This window comes from Salvia hispanica, chromosome 1 (assembly GCF_029641045.1).
Source record: "Salvia hispanica isolate PSC_SH4W2 chromosome 1, Shi_PSC_v1, whole genome shotgun sequence".
NCBI lineage: Eukaryota > Viridiplantae > Streptophyta > Magnoliopsida > Lamiales > Lamiaceae > Salvia > Salvia hispanica.
The window spans coordinates 66,653,991-66,668,553 of record NC_142692.1 but is presented as its reverse complement, the minus strand read 5'-3'; the positions used below and the strand labels follow the sequence as shown (position 1 = coordinate 66,668,553).

At 35.5% G+C, this 14,563-nt stretch overlaps 2 protein-coding genes and 5 non-coding genes across 11 annotated transcripts; all 7 read right to left on the bottom strand.

The window, feature by feature from the left end:
* Window positions 1-869: 869 nt before the first annotated feature.
* On the bottom strand, window positions 870-4,328 carry LOC125218836 (protein transport protein sft2-like). Its single transcript, XM_048120612.2, has 4 exons — window positions 4,032-4,328; window positions 1,698-1,965; window positions 1,482-1,586; window positions 870-1,323 (listed from the first exon to the last, which is right to left on the bottom strand). The coding sequence occupies exons 1-4, from the start codon at window positions 4,238-4,240 to the stop codon at window positions 1,213-1,215; spliced, it is 693 nt and encodes a 230-aa protein (XP_047976569.1). The 5' UTR covers window positions 4,241-4,328; the 3' UTR covers window positions 870-1,212.
* Window positions 4,329-6,578: 2,250 nt separating this feature from the next.
* LOC125185805 (small nucleolar RNA U3) lies at window positions 6,579-6,798 on the bottom strand. The gene has a single exon (XR_007170302.1). It is a non-coding gene; the product is annotated as a small nucleolar RNA U3 (small nucleolar RNA).
* Window positions 6,579-13,922, bottom strand: LOC125185670 (FKBP-like peptidyl-prolyl cis-trans isomerase family protein). Of its 5 annotated transcripts, none has more exons than XR_016128874.1 (10): window positions 13,786-13,922; window positions 10,544-10,732; window positions 10,402-10,436; window positions 10,147-10,240; window positions 9,955-10,015; window positions 9,809-9,854; window positions 9,653-9,723; window positions 9,516-9,569; window positions 8,806-8,903; window positions 6,579-8,351 (listed from the first exon to the last, which is right to left on the bottom strand). XR_016128874.1 is itself a non-coding variant. In XM_048082240.2 (9 exons), the coding sequence occupies exons 1-9, from the start codon at window positions 13,851-13,853 to the stop codon at window positions 8,313-8,315; spliced, it is 657 nt and encodes a 218-aa protein (XP_047938197.1). In that variant the 5' UTR covers window positions 13,854-13,922; the 3' UTR covers window positions 6,579-8,312. The 5 variants fall into 5 exon arrangements, 2 of the variants coding, with proteins under 2 accessions (XP_047938197.1, XP_047938200.1); XR_007170207.2 differs by having other exon boundaries at window positions 8,806-8,892; XR_007170206.2 differs by lacking the exon at window positions 8,806-8,903 and having other exon boundaries at window positions 6,579-8,048; window positions 8,227-8,351.
* LOC125185834 (U2 spliceosomal RNA) lies at window positions 8,421-8,616 on the bottom strand. The gene has a single exon (XR_007170323.1). It is a non-coding gene; the product is annotated as a U2 spliceosomal RNA (small nuclear RNA).
* On the bottom strand, window positions 11,043-11,262 carry LOC125185804 (small nucleolar RNA U3). Its single transcript, XR_007170301.1, has one exon. It is a non-coding gene; the product is annotated as a small nucleolar RNA U3 (small nucleolar RNA).
* Window positions 11,959-12,145, bottom strand: LOC125185858 (U2 spliceosomal RNA). The gene has a single exon (XR_007170341.1). It is a non-coding gene; the product is annotated as a U2 spliceosomal RNA (small nuclear RNA).
* LOC125185807 (small nucleolar RNA U3) lies at window positions 13,314-13,533 on the bottom strand. The gene has a single exon (XR_007170303.2). It is a non-coding gene; the product is annotated as a small nucleolar RNA U3 (small nucleolar RNA).
* Window positions 13,923-14,563: the final 641 nt, after the last annotated feature.

The window sequence follows — 14,563 nt, the reverse complement described above, 5'->3', positions numbered from 1 at the left end:
ATTATAAACATTACACAGCAATCTATAGATTGTTGTATAGCATGTTGGATATTGCTGGCCGAGAAAAATTGTTGTATACAGTGTTGCATATTGCTGGCGTGTTTTTACCCCTTTTTTTTTTGCCACTTGACAGCTTATTATTCGTCCACGTATACAAATAATTGGTTAGGAATGGTGGTATGGTATTATTTTAAGATACGGTGAAACCCTAATACTCTACTAACTATACCTCTACTTTACTTTTCATACTAGTAATTATTTTATTATATTAATTACTAATTACGTATAATTCGTGTACCGAAAAAGGAAGAGAAATTGCAAATAAATGGAAAATACTACTATATATTGAAAAGTATTGGGCTGAGATGAATCTCCCGCTTTTTATTAACGGCGCTATGTTAGTTAAGTAGGCCCATGACATTAATGGAGCCCATTGAAAGTAATGGCCATAATTTAATTTTCTGGTGAGCCTTATCACTTTTTAATGGAAAATTATTTTTTTCGAATTAATGATCGAATCTATCCAAATTTTATTAGTTTTACTAATTTTATTTCCACATTTGAAACCATCAAAATTTTTAATAATTGTATCGCTTGTATCTTAAGTTTTCCAATTTATCAATTACTACACCACAAGTCTTTTCAACTTGTATAGATTTTTATTATCATAGCATAAGTGGTGAAAGAGAAAGATGACTAAATCAACGCTTTTTTGCATTAAAAATAAAAGAAATTCGGGAAAGTTATAGTACCAGATGATTTCAGTTCAGTTTGCTTAACAAAGTTTTGATTCTTTCAGTTTAGTTCTTTTTTCAGGCCAAAACGAAACCAAATAATCGAATTCTCGTCCCTAGCAGAGGATCGGTATCTTGGAAAATTCACAATATTTCCAATAACTACGAATTGGAAATACGATCAACAATATTATCATCCAAAAACATTCAGGACACGCTACAGTACACAAATGCTAATAGTGAGCTAGAATTAGAACAGTGCACAGCTTCAGATGCTACACTGACAACCATTTCGACATGAATTAGCTCAAATTTTGATTTCAGAGAAGTCACGGTCGAAGCCTCAAGATTTTCTGGTCTATACTACATTCTCTGTACTTCGGAAAACTTTTCAATATAATCCAACTCCAAGTTGTGTGTAAAAGAAACACGATGTAGCTTGAAGCATAGTCGTGGTCTTACCAAGACGATGTCATTGTCACCTGCCAAAGCACTTCATAATAGTGGACATCAATGATGATGAGAGGAATTTCAGCCCAGCTGATCCACCGGGGAAGTAAGAGATACCATAGTATGCTAGCGCCATGACCTACATGCAATTACTCAACTTCATCATTTTTTCGTATTAGAGGAGTTACATTGTTCCCCCCGTGGGGGGAAGCAATCCAGTTTATCAAATCTAAATACCAAAAAAAGCATTTCTAGAAGATAATGAAAGATTGTAGTATAATGCAAAAGTCTTATTACCTGAATCACGGAAAACAGCACAGAGAGAATATAGCTATGAAGCACCATAGAGACATAAATGGTTCCCATCATGCTTCCAATGAACCCTAACGTAAAAGGAAGCCTCTGATGAAAAGAAAAAAAGAAAGAAACATGACAAATACAATGTTAGAGAAGTGCGCATAGAGAAACCGTAAAAAAAAGTTAAAAACTTATGTAGTAGTAGTTTTGTGATACCTCCTTTGATGACATATGGTTAAACTGATTCTTTGGGCCTCTAAGGGCGAAAAGGGACCCAATAATGAAACCACACCCAACAGTAAAACAGATCGCAAATTTCTGAGGCACCAGAACAATCACTGGAAGAAATAAAGTGAATGCTATAAACACAAAGAAAACTCCACTGGCCAGCAGCATCCCAAAATACACGAGTGCTTTTCCTGAAGGGATGCTACTCGTAGCGGACTGGAGATTCCCTGGTAACTCTCTGACTCCTTTGGAAACCCTGGACAAGAAGATTGCACTTTAAGATGAAGAAAAGAAGGTATAGAAAAGACGTCTCCAAACAAATAGACAATCTACTAACACATGTAAGTTCTAACAAAAGAAGCCACGAGATGATTAGTGACAGAGGAGAAGATACAATTTATTGCAGTGTTGCCATTATAATCTTAAACATTTAGTGACAGAGGAAAAGATACCTTGTCCCAGATCCTTTTTTTCCTAATATTAATTGTAACCTTGGGATATACTGTAGAAACTATGCAAAAACAACTAAACAAGATGAGCTATTTTTATTTTAAAATGAAATGAGTGGACAACTACATATAGGTGTTTCTCATTGCATAAGAAATGTGTATTCCTGACTAGCTAGCTAGAAAACAGAGTATAGATTTCCCATGAAAGTCCAGGAATCCAAATCCCATGTGCAATATATTCAAGGATCAGAAAGTCACAGTAATCAACACTTGAATAAATTGTCCAACTACACCAAATTACATTTCAACCAAAATCTTTGAGCCACCCACTCTAGCTCCAACTCCCTTCTCGATAATCAAGGCTACAAACCTTGATAACTAACTATGTCGATGTTCCTCATATGCACACCTGGAAAATCTATTTTTGGATTCAGATAATTCAGTCCACTTAGTTTCACTATCTTCTGTCCTACTTAAGCATAGTTGTTGGTTGTGTACAAGTTAATTGACTTATTAGATAGAGGTAAAATTCTTTTCAAAACAATAGTTTAAGATTTTACCCCAGGAATTCAAATGCTTCCAAAATAAGAAAAGGAGTGTTTCATTAGTTATCAGCCATGATCTTGTTAAAGGGATGATTATGCATATGGAAGAAGGGGTAGGCTTGGTACACAATTTTGGGTCGCCATATGGTAGAAAAGGGTCCTGGGGTTGAAATCAAAGAAATGCATGATAAAACTCTGTGGATAATTCAAGATAAGAATGTCTTCATATGTTATAAGAAGTTCATAGCAAGAAATGTGATTTTTTTCGACGCTCATATCTGAATGTACTTAAGTCCCACGGAATTACATGAACTTAAAAACTTGGAATCATAATGAAGCGGGCTGCAAAACAATGAAAATTGGAGAGACTGAATGGATCACTAAAGCTCTTTATAAGAATATTCTTTTAAACTCGAGACTATCTTTACGAGGTAAATGAGTATAATCCAAAATCCTATAGAGCATGATTCTCCAACGAACAACATACTCCTTCAATTTTAATTTAACCAGTCTAATGTCTATAAGATGATAACTCAAAATTAGATTAATACTCCCTCCTATCCCAAGGTAGTTGAGTCGTACTCCTTTTTGGATTGTCCCAAGGTAGTCGAGTCATTTCCTTATTTGGCAAAAGTTTTTCTCTCTCTAATATTTTACTCTCTCTTTCTCTCTCATACTTTATTTCCTCTCTTACTTTATGAAACCGCGGGAACATGGATGCTAATCCTCATCAAATTAATTGAAAAGCATCACACAACAAGATCAATCTAAAGGCTTCATGAAGTCCTAACAGCAGAGGTTGTTTATCAAAGACCAATAAGATTCCAGCTGAATCACTGGCATACGAATGCTATATATGTTACAACATCAATAGCTGCATAATCATATTGGTATATCTTGAACAGCATTGAAAAGCTAACATATACACTTTCTCCACCTTGACAGTCGTACAGAAAATACAACTTGAAGCTAAAAGATCCACAGTCCATTACTTTTTTATCAGTCACTAAGACTAAGATGCCACAAACTTCAATCAAGCGAGTTCAGCAGTAAGACTTCACAGTTCACATTATAAATAGGAGAAAACATATGTCCGATCTGCACCTGCCAATCGCACTAACAATACTACAGCATATATCCTCTAAGCTAAATGAATTGGTGTTTCAACACCAGAACTTCGCCCCTAATTCATGTGGTTGAATAACTTTAAACCTAGGCACAACCATTAGCATAATCCACAGGATTACATTGATAATAATAATCAGTAAAGTATGCACAACAGCACAAATCTAATAATTTGGGGGCGGTAAAATAAGATCCACTCTTACACGTTGAAAGTGCCGGAAACGGTGTCGTTGGCGGAGCGAACAGCGGATTCGATATCGAATACGCCGGCGAGGGCGCCGCCGGTCGTCTCATCGGAGGATCTAGTGGAGGCATACGAATTCCAATCGGCGAGCAGAGATGAAGACGACGCTGTCGCCGGCTGAGGAGAATTTCCGTTATCGGCAACGCCACCAGAAAACCAGTTCTGCATTTTTTGAGTGAATATTTTTTGGATTTACAACTGATTTTGACTAAAATTTGTGCTCTTTCTTATCATAAGCTTCTAAAGTTTATGATCTGAAAATTGAAATAATAAAATTAAAATTACTCAATCTTAATTGTTAAGCGAGACACACTACACTTCAACTACAATGGGCCCAACAACTCAATTTCTTTGTCTTTTTTTACAACTAAAATTCTATAAATTCATTATTACTAAAAATGGAAAGTATGATTGATAACTTTAGAAAACTATGCCAAACTGTATTAAAAAAAATTTGCAAATTTTGTGAAATCTGGTTTGCAATTTCCTCACTATTTGATAGACCTTCGATGGTCTATCGCCGGAAATCAAAGAGCACACGAAAGATAGAAGATGACGGAACGATAAAAGCCCTAGTTGAAGTTCTAGGATGCGTTTTCACGTCACGAAGAATGAGAATAAATTTATATTTATTTCTCAATAATCATTATGCTAAACAAATAACTAATTTATAGCAATCTAAATGACTCAATAACATAAAGCTAATAAGATACGAGATATGGATTTGTGATCTTAATTGATACACAAAATCCTTGAATTAAGATGAGAGATATCTTGTGATTTGGAATGGTGTCATCATTGGGCCGCTGCGTCACTTGTTGGGCTGGACTCGCTCGAGGTTGTTGTCGACGGGGCTGATAGGATGGGCTTGGTAAGATGGACTCGAGCTACTGAGAGGGTCCGAGTCCCTATCACTATTTCTAATTGCATTATTATTTCTTCATAATACTATCTACTCGCTCTGTCCCATAAAAGTTGAGACAAAACTTTTAAGCACCGAGGTTAAGAATTTATATTAAATAAATAGGAGAGATGAAAAAAGTAGAAAAGATAAGAGAAAGTCTAGTAAATTATGGAATAAAAAAAGAGTGATTAGATGTTTTGTCTTTTGTTAAAAAAGAAAATGACTTAACTTTATTGGGACGGACTAAAAAGGAATACGACTCAACTGAACTTTGAAACCTGAAGAGTTTGTTAGATCCATTGCTTGTAGTCTCTCAGAGCACTCCCAATGGGTCGGCGTTAAATCCGGCGAAAAATCGCCGATTATCGCCGAATTATCGCCGGGCAATGGGGCGAATTCGGCGATAATTCGGCGTTAATTCTACCGAATTAACGCCAACTCCCGAAAATTCGCCGGATTATCGCCGAATTATCGCCGACCACTGTGGGCGATAATTCGGCGATAAAAATTGTTTTTTTTTTTTTTTAATTTTCCCCCCTATAAATACACACCTTCTCTTCATTCTCTCCCTATCCCATCGAGCACTACAACACGATATGATCGAAGAATTGTGGGCAAATAGAAACCGCGCCCACCGCCCTTGAATTTTTTTACTTTGAATTTTTTTTTCCATTCCTGTACTATTTTTTTTTTTAATTTTCGTCGTTGTAATGTTTACTCGTGTTTAATACAACGAACTTTATTACTATTATTTGTTTTATCTTATAAATTAAATTAGCTAGCTTTATTATATACAAAAATAAAACAATTAAATTAGTAATGATGTGAAAATGAGATGTTGAGTTAGGGAGAAATAAGGGAGAAATCATTGGAGCAGTTGGCTAAAAGTTGGCTAAAAACTGGGGATAAATTTTGGCGCTGATGTGGCAGGAGTTAAGAAGAAATAAGAGAGTTTTTAGGGAGAGCATTGGGAGTACTCTCATGTATTAGCTCGGTGATTCATTTTTTTAGAATCAGAACACACACAACACACACAAGTTGATAGTTGAGCTCTTTGCCCAATCACGTAATCATTTGAGTCTGCTTTACTTTCTTTGTGTATGTTAATTGGTGACTGAAATAATTTTGAAAAAATCATATCACGTAGTACTACCTATTTTTTATCATTTTTTATTTATTTATAATAATATTAGTAAAATCTATGTAATGTCCTTCATAAAATTGAGCTAGTATAATATCGTTTAAGAACAAAATTAAAACGTTAGAAAACATGCAAACAATTTAAATATGTAAATAAAATGAGTGAGTCCTAGACTCCTAGGATAGCATATGCATACTTATGTTAAAGTAGATTTCTCTGGAAACAAAACCAAAAAATAAAACAGCTTCGCACATTCCATTTTTGGCACGAAAATAACAACCTAACTAGTACTATTATAGTAGTATAATAAAAATGACAATATAGTTTTGAAAAGTCAATAAATTAATGACCAATTTTATTGTTTCAGATTACTACATGATCAGAACACCTCTCAATGGAATCTCAAACATCCTTAGCTGTGTGCAACATGATCAAAAGTTCAGGAAAACAAAAAGATAAAGAGTCTGTCAGACAGCTGCCTAGCCATCCTGACAGGACCGAAGTCGAGCCAAGAACGATCATCTACTGCACCACGAGCCAGGAACCTGACCCGAGGGGCTGTTAATCACGCTCTAGCCAGGCAGCCACGGTTCATCCACCAGACGTGGTTTCCTGTCTCCTTAGAAATCAAGGATACAGAGGTACGAGCCTATAGAACAGATCCTGTTCAAGTAAGGTCGTGCTTATTTTACACTGCCATCACTTTATGTACTCGTCATTTATTTAGTTTAACTTCGATGTGGGATATTAATGCTCACAGTTTAACTTCGATGTGGGATATTAATGCTCACAGTTTAACTATGGGAATGGGTGTGATTGTTTTGATTTTAAAGAAGTGAGTTAGTTGATTAGGAAATTGGAATGTATAAGGAAACGTAACAAGAAGTATTGAAGTGGGATTTGAGCTGCTAAAGGTAAAATCGGAGATGAGACGGCCTTCAAAATGCTTGAAATTTAAGTTGAAACTAAATGAAAAAATGACAGTTGTTAATTTGTGGCTAAATTTTACTTTATATTATTGCAAAATAATCAACATGTGATAGTAATGGTATCACAATTTATTGGAAATAGTGAAAAAATTATAAATTGGACTAAATATAGTTTTCTTTGCTTTTCTAAAAGAATAAAAATAAAGTGAAAAATCAAAACGTCATATACTCCCTCCGTCCCCGATTAAGAGTCACACTTTGACCAGACACGAATTTTAAGAAATGTAAAGAAAAGTTAGTTGAAAAAATTAGTGGAATGTGAGACCCATTTTTTTATATTGGTTTTATAATAAAATGTGAGTAAATTGAGTTAGTGGAATGTGTGACCTACTTACTATTTATGGTAAAAGTAAAGTGTGACTCTTAATTGAGAACGGACCGAAATGGAAAAATGTGACTCCTAATCGGGGACGGAGGGAGTAATATACTCCTACGTATATTCGACGTGGGACACTAACAATCACAGTTTTGTGGATTATCAAACAGATGTACATAGGATTAAGTAAAAAAACACATCTAAATATTACATAAGCAAAGGATTGAGAAACTTGTGAAAAGCTATGAAGGGAGCTATGTAATGTTTCTACATCAAGTAGTAGTTGGAAGATCGTAGTAAAAACTTAGTTACTAAAATTAGCTAAAAGACCAATCTACTTTTCTGAATGATGCTAAAACACAACTGTGAGGTTAATTCAAGAAGGTGATACATATTCATCTCTAATGCCATTCTTATGGAATAATTACCTTTTAACTGTTACACACAAACTACCTTCACTTCCCTAACTACAATACCTATCATACTAATCAAATGCCACAACTCATTTATAAATAAACACAGATATTACACACCAGCCACAGAAAATTATCAACTTAAGTTTAAAAAAAAAACTGAATATTCATGCGGGATCTCAAACACCCTTAGCTGCATCAATAAATCAAAAGCTGAAAAAAACAAAAAGATGAGTCTATCAGATAGATACCCAGCTGTCTTGACTAAACCGGAGTCGAGTCGAGAACAATCATCTACTTCACCACAAGCCAGGAACCCATTCCTGTGTTGGTGAATATAGCAGACTAGCAAATGGATATATTTATTTAAACTAAAATTGGTGGGGTGTACCTGGCCAATGCAATATTGCAACACAAAGGCGACAAACGAAAACCCGGGAATCAAAAAGGGAAAAATAGGTGTCTGAATATGAATCCTTAGTCTTTGTCAAAATTTGATACGAGGCCAACAAATTCCTGATGCCATAAAATTTGCTACAATAAGCCCCAATAAATTCCTTAAAACAAATATTGAAACTACAATTGGTGGGGTGTGCCTGGCCAATGCAATAGTGCAACACAAAGGCGACACGTGAAAACCCAAGTAGCAAGCTACTTTGAAGGGTCTTCCCCCTCAAAAAATAAATTTAATATCGTGTGAGTCGATGACTCACATATCAGATATTAAACTGATAAGAACAGATACTACACTTGATCTTAGCCAAAAGGCCGAGAAAGGTATGAGTTTTCTATAGACTGACCCATGAGTTTATACCACATGGTCTGCTCAACCTTTCTTTATACATTCGATGTGGGAATAAAATTTCAATAAGGATAGGCAAGCTATGTTAAAACACAATTGGGACTTTGATTTATGAATGTGATATATATTCAGCTATAATGCTATATTTTTGGAAGAATGTATTATTACCCCACTTGGAAACTTCAATGTCATGGATACTTCAAAATTGGAGCAGAATAGTGTGTAAGAACCAACTAATGCTCACAGTTCTTGGCCCTGTCCTTCAACTATTAGTTGGCATTATATCAACCAAAATTATACTAATATAGAGTATCAATCGTGGATTATCAAACTAATGTACATATAATTAAGTAGACATACTATATATCTAAATATTACATGTGCATAGGAGTAAGAAACTTGTGTAAAGCTATTAAGTCATGTTGCAATACAGTTCCTGCTATTACAGGTATGGATAAACTTTTTCTACAATCTACATCAAACACTGTCATCAATGAATCAATAGTTGAAAAAACAAAAAAGATTTGAGTCTGTCAGACAGCTGCCCTAAGAACCAACTAATGCTCACAGTTCTTGGCCCTGTCCTTCAACTATTAGTTGGAATTATATCAACCAAAATTATACTACTAATATGGAGTATCATGTGCGTGTACACAGAAAATGAACTGATTGAGATGTAATATCATATTCATATGTATGATTGCAGATACAATCATTTCCATCTCAAATTACCACAATTTGCAGATAGAGAAATTCATGTATGGCTATCGATGATGCCATGATGGGATAGAGTAAATCCAGAAAAAGTTATATGAATGGAATCTATATATGAGTCTGATCTGAGGAAAGAATAATCAAAGAAGCTTCAAGAGTTGCACCTCGAAAATTAAAGGCTCCTTCGCATGAGACAGAAGGCTTCGACGAGGACCAAACTGCATCAAAATAACAAGGAAAGATTACACGATGATCCTGCATCACACACACATATCTTGATGAATAATAACTTTAAAAAGACCTCTTCCGGAATCGGTTGTAAAGCTTCACTAGTATATCCGACTGAAGGAGGTATTAAAGCTCGTCGTTTTCCTGAAGTATATATGCCAATACAAGTTGAGGTATTCATTTTTGTAAGTAAACCAAACAACAATTTTTAATCTGAATATCAACCAACCTCCAACCTTCATTCCACTCAAAACCTCCTTGAGACCTTTTATCATCTGTGATTTCCAGAAGTAAATCAAAATAACAGCAGTGAGAAACAACATTTCCTATATAGAGTGCTTTCTTCTCTTCCACAAAAGTATCGAGTATGCAAACCTGCTCGTCACCCAGACGGAGTATGACAGGAGAACTTTCTCCGCTGAACTGATTGACGGTGCTACAACGTAGAAAATAGATGAAAAAGAAATCACCATCAACTAACAAACAATGACTCTGACAGATAAGTGAAAAGGAAAAAAATTATGTGATTTAGCATTATAAATACATATATACACCATCTGATAATACCTGTGGACAAAATAACCATTTGACCTCCGACATACATAATTGAATTGCACGGTATCTTCTTCGCCAGCTTCTTTCCCTTTTCCTTCAACTATGTCTTGAAATATAGCAAGAAAAAACAATCGTGGATTATCAAACTAATGCACATAGGATTAGCTAAAAGTCCAATCTAATTTTCCGAATGATGCATTAATGACATTCACTATCTGTGTTAAAACACTTATTCTGTGCTTAAACAAAAATTTTGGAAGAATTTACCTTGTATTATGACCCCACTAGGAAGCTTCAGTGTCCTGGATACTTCAAAATCAGAGCAGCCATAGTGTGTAAGAATCAACTCAAATGCATAATTACATGTGTATAGAAGATGAAAACAAGCACAAGAAGCATATATATACACCTGAGAACATCCGGTTCTTTCATGTCCTGCATCGGTGCAGCACGAGCAGCACAAAAATTACCAAGGACCACGTTAACTCCAACAATCCCCAAAAGTGCTCTTCTTGCTACGTTAACTGCTACAATGGGTGGATAACCATCCTCCATGTCCAGCTTCGTTTGTACACAAACCAGCTTAGTTGCCCTAACGCTGTATATAGGGCATCTTATATTCAGCACAGGATGCAAAAAGCCTAGGAACAAAATGCATCTACTTTCCCAAGAGAATTATTAGTATTATTTCGATGACCATAATTATCAATAGATACTAAGACCTTATTAACATTCAATAATACATGACTATCATACTTATCAAATGCCACACCTCAAATAAGCACAGATGTAATCTCACACTCAGGGAGGCTGCCATTACTAGGGAATTATCAAACAAACTGAATGAGAGAGCACCTCTCATGGTTATTATCAATATGATCAACAGTTTAGAAAACAAAAAGATATAAAGTCTGTCAGACAGCTGCCTGGCCATCCTGACTGGACCGGAGTCGAGCCAAGAACGATCATCTACTGCAACCCAAGCCAGAAACCTGACCCGAGGAGCTGTTAATCACGCTCTAGCCAGGCAGCCACGGTTCATCCACCAGACATGGTTTCCTGTCTCCTTAGAAATCAAGGATACAGAGGTACGAGCCTATAGAACAGATCCTGTTCAAGTAAGGTCGTGACTACTTCACGAATCCATCAGTTTATGTACCTGACATTTATTCATTAAAAATTCTATGTGGGAAAATAATGATCACATTCCTTTACCTTTGTCCTTCAACCATGTCTTGGACATATAGCAAACAAAATTATTTGAGATCAATCATGGATCATTAAACTAATGTAGATAGAATTATGTAAAATATATATCAAAATATTACATATGCATGGGATTAAGAAACTTGCGAAAAGCTATAAAGGGAGATTGCAGGGACGGGCTTCGAACAATTCCATCGTTTCAGATAAATGGTAAGATTGCAACCACGCTCAAACCACCCAACACATTTAATTTATTCATTGGTTTCAGAAGTTAGCTAAAAGTCCAATCTACTTTTCTGAATGATGCTACAACACAACTGTGCGGTTAATTCATGAAGGTGATATATGTTCATCTCTAATGCCATTTCTTATGGAATAATTACCTTTTAACAGTTACACACAAACCACCTTCACTTCCCTAACTCCAATACATATCATACTAATCAAATGCCACCACAACTCATTTATAAATAAACACAGATAACTCCAGCCACTAGAGAATTATCAACTTAAGTTATAAAAAAACTTAACATTCATGAGAGATTCAAACACAAAATTGGTGGCTACTGCTCTCGAAGGAGCAAACTAGCAAATACATACTAATTTAAACTAAAATTGGTGGGGTGCGCCAGGCCAATGCAATAGTGCAACACAAAGACGACGCATGAAAACCCAAGCAGCAAGCTACTTTGATGGGCCTTCCCCCTCAAAAAATAAATTTAATATCGTGTGAACCAATGGCTCACATATCAGATATTAAACTGATAAGAACCAACTAAAATACATACAGGCATCTACAAGAGAAAACAAGCTCAGGAAGCGTATATATAACTTAGAACATCGGGTTCTTTCATTTCCCACATCCGTGCAGCACAAACATTTCCAAGGAACACATTAGCTCTTCTTGGTACCTTAACTGCTACAATTGATGGATACCCAGCTTCCATGTCCATCTTCTTTTGCACAGAAACCATCTACCCTCACTGTATTCTTCATTATTTGGTATCTTAGTTACATTCAGAACATGACTCAAAAAGCATAGGGCCAAAAAGATATAGAGGTTATCACACTATTTAACCACGCTTTAGCCAGGCAGCCACGGTTCATCCACTAAACGTGGTTTTGTGGATTCCTGTCTCCTTAGAAATCAAGGTGGATACAAAGGTATGACTTATAAGCCTACAGAACATATCATGTTAAGTAAGGCCGTGACTACTTCACTCTCCTGTCAATTTAAGTACTTGTAATTTATTCCTAGAGAATTCGATATGGGATATTAATGCTGACAAACCTTCAACAATGACTTGGCAATATATGTCAACCAAAATTATAATATGGAGTATCAATCGTGGATTATCAGACTAATGTGCATAGGAGAAGAAACTTGTGAAAAGCTATACAGTGAGGTAGCAGGGACAGTCCTTGCCATTATAGGCACGGATAACTCTTTCTCCATCAAGTAGTACTTGTGTAACAATCCAAATTTCTGAATGATACATTTAATCAATAATTCTGTGAGTTAAGTTTATCTACATGTTCAGCTCTAATATACCAAATTTATTGGGAGAATTAACCTTGTATTTATTACCCCACTAGGAAGCCTCAATGTCCTGAATACTTCAAAACTGGAGCAGCCATAATAATGTGTAAGAACCAACTCAAATATTGTAGTGCAGAAGAAGAAAACAAGCACAACTTCTCTTCTTTAGTTGCCCCAACACTCTTGTATATTATAGTCTTCACCAATATTTAGCATCTTACATTTAGTAGTATATGACTCCAAAAAATTAATATAACATAACTATGGCAAAAATGCATCTTAATTTGCCATTAGAATGACCTCTTATTTGGATATCCAACCAGAAATATGGAACAGAATCTAAATTCTAGCATTGTATTGAAGCTATAATAACTATCATACTCATCAAGTGATGCACACCTAATCAAAAGTTGAAAACACAAAAAATGGTTTAGGTCTGTCAGACAGCTGCCCGGCCATCCTAACTGGACCAGAGTCGAGCCAAGAACGATCATCTACTGCACAACAAGCCAGAGACCTGACCCGAGTGGCTGTTAATCACGCTCTAGCCAGGCAGCCACGGTTCATCCACCAGACGTGGTTGCCTGTCTCCTTAGAAATCAAGGATACAGAGGTACGAGCCTATAGAACAGATCCTGTTCAAGTAAGGTCGTGCCTGCTTCACCAAGCCATCACTTAATATACCTGTTATTTATTCTCTAAGACTTCGATGTGGGACACTAAAAATCAAGGTTTAGTGCTAAAATTACTTTTTCAGCTTGATGTCGTTAACAGTAAGGGTGCGATGGTTTTCATGTCACAGAAAAAGCCAGTTGATCCGCCACATTCAGCGAAGGTATAAAAAGTAGTGGTAAAATTGAGAAATATTGAAGAGAATACAAATAAAAGCATATGTGAATTTAAACCTGGTGCTGCTAAAGGCGGAGAGGAGTGGAAGCAGGAGACGCCCTTCAAACGCTGCTCGAGCTTCCATCGTTTCTGGTAACTGAGTAAATGGTAGATTAAGATTAGAAATTTAGGCCGACGCTCAAACCACCCAACACATTTCATCAAATCTATCTTCACACGTGCCCAACGCATGCCTCCCTCAATCCAAAGGGACCCACAGATTAATCCAAAACTTATAGTTTTATTTAGCTTAACAACTAACTCTAAATCGAATAGTGAACATCCACAACATTATAGAATAACCCCCGTAAGAGAAGGGATCAATTGCTAACTAATTAGCAATCTCAAATTAAAATTAAATCTTAGTTATTAGATTAGAAGATTTAGTGGTTAAAATAATGTCTTATATTTATAATTAAAAAAAATAATAAATAAAATTAGAGGGTGTTAATGTCAATTCTCTCTCATTAAAATCATCTTAAAACTTTAAATTTCCGTAACTCTCTCGATTTAAATTGTTTTTTCGTAAAAAATATATCAAATTAAAGATAATTTTATAAAGATTCCAACGAGATTTCAATTGCATATGTTCCGACGATGTTCGGATGATGAAATTTGATATTTTTTATTTTAGTTTTCGTAAATGTTAATAACCTGATTTTTATCAACAAATACATCAAAAAAATCTCAATAAAACCATGTAAAAATCTCAATAAATATGTGTTGATATTTTCTTGTACTAGTGTTGATATTCTTACGTCATATTGTTGATATTTGTAATATACACTTTGGTGG

Coding starts and splice junctions, on each gene's coding strand:
- LOC125218836 (XM_048120612.2), bottom strand. CDS start 4,240: ATGCAGAACTGGTTTTCTGGTGGCGTTGCCGATAACGGAAATTCTCCT. Junction 1,587..1,697: donor ACCATATGTCATCAAAGGAG/GTATCACAAAAC, acceptor TCTTTTCATCAG/AGGCTTCCTTTTACGTTAGG. Junction 1,324..1,481: donor TGCTGTTTTCCGTGATTCAG/GTAATAAGACTT, acceptor AATTGCATGTAG/GTCATGGCGCTAGCATACTA.
- LOC125185670 (XM_048082240.2), bottom strand. CDS start 13,853: ATGGAAGCTCGAGCAGCGTTTGAAGGGCGTCTCCTGCTTCCACTCCTC. Junction 10,437..10,543: donor AAAGAACCGGATGTTCTCAG/GTGTATATATAT, acceptor TGAAGTATCCAG/GACACTGAAGCTTCCTAGTG. Junction 9,855..9,954: donor TCCGTCTGGGTGACGAGCAG/GTTTGCATACTC, acceptor TGGAAATCACAG/ATGATAAAAGGTCTCAAGGA.